The 6,046-nt window shown below is 54.8% G+C and overlaps 1 protein-coding gene across 2 annotated transcripts in view; it reads right to left on the reverse strand.

The window, feature by feature from the left end:
• Positions 1-5,824, reverse strand: part of GNAL (G protein subunit alpha L) — a 68,802-nt gene extending 62,978 nt beyond the window's left edge. Inside the window, exon 1 of one of the 2 annotated variants that reach the window (XM_074352374.1) lies at positions 5,208-5,824. In XM_074352374.1, coding sequence (XP_074208475.1) covers positions 5,208-5,484 — 277 coding nt within the window. In that variant the 5' untranslated portion in view covers positions 5,485-5,824. The remainder of the gene's footprint in view (positions 1-5,207) is intronic. The other variant, XM_074352378.1, reaches the window with a different exon arrangement.
• Between the last annotated feature and the right edge of the window lie 222 nt (positions 5,825-6,046).

Consider the following 6,046-nt stretch of genomic DNA (forward strand, 5'->3'; position numbering starts at 1 on the left):
CGGCCCCACGTTTCCGCATCCTTTTCAGGCGTCAGGCTCCTGCCCCTGCCGCTCCGTGACCCGGGATCTGCTGGATTCCTTTTCCTCATCATCCTGGAGCTCCCGTCTTCCCGAGACCCCCTCCCACCCGGGCGTCTCCCAGCTCCTTTGTTCTTCCTTTCTTCCTCTTCTGGAAGGCTGGGGCCTGCATTCTTCTGCCCCAGGCCCTCCTCTCTTCTCATTCTGCATGGTCCCCGGGGTGGCTGCCCACTTGCCTAGGACCCATTCCCGGTGGCTTCCACTGCTCAGCAAGTTCCCCGAGCTCTGGACGCATGGGGGACGCCACCTGCTTCCCAGATGAGCCCACTGGACTCTCCTGGCATCTGGTCCCCAGCATGCCCCAGTGCGGTCACTGCTCTCTCCTCACATCACTGCCTCTTCCTCTTCGATGCCTTGCTTTGGGGGGTGCAATCACCATTCTACCTCGGCTGGAAAACTGAGAGTTCACGAGACTCCTCCCCTCCACCCCGCCCTGCTCACTTCCTCCTCTGTGTCTTCTGCCTGGACATTTGCCACCATCTCCACCTGGCCCTGCAGCCAACCACCAGCTCTGGCAGTGACACCGGGGTGCCTGGGTCCGTGACAGGGTAGCCATGGGGCCTGGAACAGAATTCGCCTTTTAAGGCTGTGTGATCTCATGTTACCCCTGAGTTTACAATTCAGAGTCCTGGTATCATGGAGAGAAGTGTTCAGCAGAAGCTCAGGGACCACGCTGACTCAGGCTTACCACGTGCTAAACTCTGCACTAGGCAAGTTCCATCCCTTCTTCCAATTCGTTTCACTTAATCCTCTCTAAGCGTGTGGCTACCAGATTATTACTGGTGATGGAGACAAGGTCAGAGAGGCTTACCCAGGGCCATGTAGCCACTAAATGGGGGTCCTGGGACTTCAAATAAGGCCTGTTTGACGCCAATGTTTATAACCACCAAACTCCTTCTGCATCTTTTAGTGGGTCATAAGTACATCCCCAAGTTTCTAGAGTATTCATAAAATTACTGTCCATTCCAGTGACACACTGAACTACCAGGGGTTGACATCCAGCTTGAGTCCCTTTTCAGGGCCAGTAATAACCATCCCTACAAACAAATGGTTTGCAAGTTGCTCTGGACTGAACTATGTCCCCTTGAAGTTCATATGTTGAAGACTTCTTCCCTGGTGGACTGCACTTGGAGATAGGGACTTTAGGAGGCAATTAAGGTTAAGTGAAGCCATAAGGGGGGGCCCTGTAGGGTTGCTAACCTCGTAAGACGAGAAACACAGCCCAGAGCTTTCTCTTTTCACTGTGCGAGGAAACATCAGGAGGGGGCTGGCCAGCCAGGAAGAGGGCTCTCCACCGACACCAAACACTGCAGGGCCTCGGTCTTGGATGCTCCAGCCTCTGGAATGTCTGTTGTTCAAGCCAGGCAGCCCGTGGGGACCTGTCACCGCAGGCTGAGCAGAGACACCGATTGAGGAGTGCACCTTCGACAGAGTTCACAGGTCAAAGAACAGCCTGGATTCCTGGGACGAAACTCGCCTCCTGGCAAACAATGGCAGCTCGGAGTCCACAAGGTTGCAGGTGACAGATGACACACTACAACGAGGAGAAGGTGTCCCCGAAACGCCACACTGCTCTGCACCCTCCTCTGAGGCGGTGGGCAAGTGTGTGTGTGAGTTTGGAAAAGCTAAGGCGCAGCTGAAGCATGTGACGTTTCTCCTGACTTTAAAAGCCACGGTGTCCTGGGAGGCGGGGGCAAGATGGAGGCTCTGGGGAGCACACACAGCTCACGTGACCACCTGACTCGAGCACCGCCATCCTGGACGCTGTACGCAGTACCATTAATTAAGGAAAAAAAGGACACTTATCTGAAAAAAAAGTGATCAAAACCCCCCAGGTGGAGAACATTCTGGTTTCCTGTGACGGCACAAAGTACGTCCACTCAGAGGCATTGGGTGGAGGTCACGCCAGAGTTCCGTTTCCACCAACAGCCAAATACAAGGGAAAGGCAGCAACTGTCCCAGACAGATCGCTTCCTTCTCGAAAGACGTATTCCTGGCGGAGAAGTACCAAACACACAGGAAAACAGCAGGAAATAACTGAAGAAAGCAAAAAGCAGGAATCCTACCCACAGCTGGCCATTTTTGAGTTGAACCATTACCTGGAAAAAGCAGCTATCAAACGAATCATTTTCCAACCAAAATGTGCTGAACGGGAACTGACAGTGCTGGCTGTATGTGTTCACAGGTTAAATCTTTTGAACCCGCGCCCAGTCTTGTCAACTGTGCTTTTGCTGCTGTTGGCCTGGGGCTGCCACCCCTGGGGTCCAGCGTCTGGCCTGAGGAAGTGTCCCTGTGGCTTGGGAGACGTCCCAGGTGAGACCTGGAGGTCCCAGGTGAGGCTTGGTGGCCCCTGGATGGTACCAGGCAAGCAGATTGTGTTTTATTAATTTGAGCCAATTGTTAAACGTAAGGTGGTTTCAGAGGAAAATGGGCATCTCCCTCTTATTCTGGAAATCCAAGACCTGGCCACACTGGGCCTCCATTCTCACAAGACAATAGCTGGATGAAGTGAGGAAGCAGCTGCCCGTTAGACGGACATCTGGTCTGGACCGAAGGCCCACCTGGTACAACAGTCTGGGCTGCACTGTTGATGCCACTGGTTGGAAGACACAGGGCACTTTCCGCTGAGCCTGTGAGTCATGGGACTCAACGTCACATCAGATGTTACGCTGGACACAAGCTGCATCACGCTGTGACGGTGTCTTTAAAGGGACAGTCTTGAACATGTGTTTTGAGAAACTGCTCACTGTTCCAGTCTTCAGATCTTACCTCACAGGACCTTTTCACAGAATCATGTTTAAAAAGCTTTATATAAAATATCAAACTCTTCTGCTTCACAGATCCTTTTAGATATTTCTGTCCAGCCGCACGATTACATTAAGACAACATCATGCTGCCAGAACTCTAGACCTAATTTATTTCTCTCCTATTTCTTGAGAGCACAATTCTTTTTAACAGAAATTTGGCTGGAGTAATTTCTAATTGATTTTCTTCCAGAAAAATATGTGGCTTGGTGATAGACTTTGAACACCTGTATATCTGAAACCTATGTTCCCCTCACACAGACACAGCGGTTAACGAGGTATGAAGTTCTAGGATTGCCAGCCTGTATTTTCATACCTCTGGAAACACTGCTCTGTCCTGTTCCAGGCGCTGGCATCGTGGGTGAGACCTCTGCTTCTGACGTGTCCTCTTCCCTTTCAGGTAACCGGTTCCTTGAGTTATATATTTTTCGTTCGTTTCTCAGGAAAAATGTCTCATTATGGCAGAATTCAGACCTTTCACCAGGATACAGCAGCTAGGCCTGTGCTGCTTCAGTTACTCATTCTCGTGACGGTGAGCCCTTCCAAACTGAAGTATAGTTGGTTTAAAATGTGTTAACTTCTGGTGCACAACATAGTGATTCACTTACACATATACATATACATAGATTCCTCTTCACATTCTTTTCCACTACAGGTTACTACAAGGGACTGAATACAGTTCCCTGTGCTCCACAGTATAAACTTGTTTACCTACGTTATATATAGTAGTTAGTACCTGCAAATCCTGAACTCCCAGTGCATCCCTTCCCATCCCCTCTCCCCTTCTGGTAACCGTAAGTTTGTTTCCTATGTCCGTGCATCTGTTCCTGTTTTGTAAATAAGTTCACCTGTGTCATTTTAAAAGATTCCACGTATAAATGAGGCCATATGGTATTTTTCCTTTCTTTTTCTGGCTTACTTGGTATGATAATCTCTGGGTCCATCATGTTGCTGCAAATGGCATGATTTTATTCTTTTTTAAGGCTGAGTTGTATTTCATTGTATAAATATACCACAACTTTTTCATCCAGTCATCTGTCCATGGGAACTTTGGTTGCATCCACGTCTTGGCTATTGCAAACAGTGCAGCCATGAACATCGGGGTGCATGTATTTACAATGGTCTCATTCATTTATAAGCAGGGATCTTCCTCCATTCGTGGACAGGGCTCTTTGGGCACAGCAGGGCACAGAACTCAACAACTATTCTTTTTTATTGTTTGTGGGGAAGGGGGAGGTAATTAGGTTTACTTATTTCATTACTGTTTTATTTATTTATTTTTAACATTTTTAAAATTGAGTTATAGGCAGTTTACAATGCTGTGTCAAATTCCAGTGTAGAGCACAGTTTTTCAGTCCTACATGAACATGCATATATTCACTGTCACATTGTTTTCACCGTGAGCTACCACAAGATCTGGGATATACCTCCCTGTGCTGTACCGTGTAAGCTTGTTTATCTATTCTGCATATACCAGTCGGTATCTACAAATTTCGAACTCCCCTTCTGGGGGTGGGAAGGGATTTTTTATTGTAATGGAGGGACTGGGGCCTGAACCCAGGACCTCGTGCATGCGAAGCATGCGCTCTACCCCTGAGCTCTACCCTCTCCCCTATTCTGTTTAATACCTCACAAAATTGGGTTAAGAGCCCACCTTTCTGGGGGGGGCTTCAACTTGAAAAGCAAGCGAGTAGCGTCGGGAACCTCTCAGGGGGTCCGCTCCGAGAGAGCGGCCGCAGGGCCCGCAGGCCGGACTGCAGCGCCGGCTGCCGCCGCGCACCGGCCCGCGCGCACGTGGCGCAGGCGGACGGCTCCGCGCGGGGCTCTCGCGCCAGCGAGCGCCTTCTCCTCGCGGGACAGGCCCCACCCACCCCGACCCCGCTCTCCCGCGCTCGCGAAACGAGGCGCGCGCAGCCTGAGGAGAGGGGGCGAGGCTCAGCCGCGCCCCGGGCCGCACGCTGTGGGAGCGAACCCACGGAGGCCGCGCGCTCACGGGGAGCCTCGTCAGTCAGGCCTGAGTGAGCGAGCGGCCCGAGCGCCAGGTGCGGAAAGGCGCATCATCCCGGGCGGGCGGCGCGGCCGCGGCCCAGTCACCTCAGGGAGCGCCCTCAGGGTAAGAAGCGCTCCGCAGCCCCGGGACCACCCCGCGGAGCCCCGTGCGCCCGGCCGCGCGCCCCCTCAATCTGGCTCGGCCCCCCCCACGCGCCCTGTTCTCGTGCGCCTGGCCCCGCCCCCATGCACCCCTGGTCCCGCGCTCCTGCACCCCAGTTCCGTGAGCCCCGCCCCGCGACCCCCGCACCCCGGTTCCGCGCGCCCCGCACCCACCGAGCAGCAGCAGCCGGTGCGTCCGCCGCAGGTCGCGCTTCTGCTCGCGGAGCCGCCGGTCGATGCTCCTGCTGACCCGCCGGGCCTCGCGCTCCTCCGCGAGCAGCCGTTCCGTGTACCGCCGCCTTTCCTGCGGCGGGTCTCGCGCTGTCCCTGCTCCCGCTGGGGTCCGGGTCAGGGGCCGGTCCGGGGTCGGGTCCGGGCCGGACCGCTCGCCCTCCGCGGGCGGCTCCGGGTCCCCGAAGAGCAGCGGCCGGAGGCTGTAGCACAGACCCATGTGGGCGCGGGACGCGGGCACGGGCGCAGGGCTCAGGCCGGGGCCCCCGCCGACGGGCGGGAGGGGGCTGCACGGGGACCCAGCGCGGCGCTGCGGCCCGCGGGCTTTGGGGCAGGGGTGCGGCGGGCCCCCGGCCCCTCAACGCCCCCGAGGGCCATTCTGCGCTCTCCGCTGCTGCAGGGGGCGGCGGCCGCCTCGGCCGGAGATCACCTGACCACGCGGACCTCCGGCCGGACGCACCTCCGCGGCCCGGCCCCCAATACAGTTAAGTACCGCCGCCCCGCCCGCCTCCTTACCGTAAATACCGCCGCCCGGCCTCTTTGCCGTAAGTCCCGCCTTCTGCTCTCTTACTGTAAACACCGCCGCTCGGCCCGGCCCCCTCTACCGTAAGTACCGCCGCCCAGCCGTGCGCACAGCTGTGTACAGTGTGGCAGGGGTCGTGCCCGGAGCTATCTTGTTTTTTTATTTTTACATTTTTTATTGCATTACAGTCAATTTACAGTGTTGTGTCAATTTCCAGTGTAGAGCACAATTTTTCTGTTACACATGAACATACATACAT

Source organism: Camelus bactrianus, chromosome 24, assembly GCF_048773025.1.
Source record: "Camelus bactrianus isolate YW-2024 breed Bactrian camel chromosome 24, ASM4877302v1, whole genome shotgun sequence".
NCBI lineage: Eukaryota > Metazoa > Chordata > Mammalia > Artiodactyla > Camelidae > Camelus > Camelus bactrianus.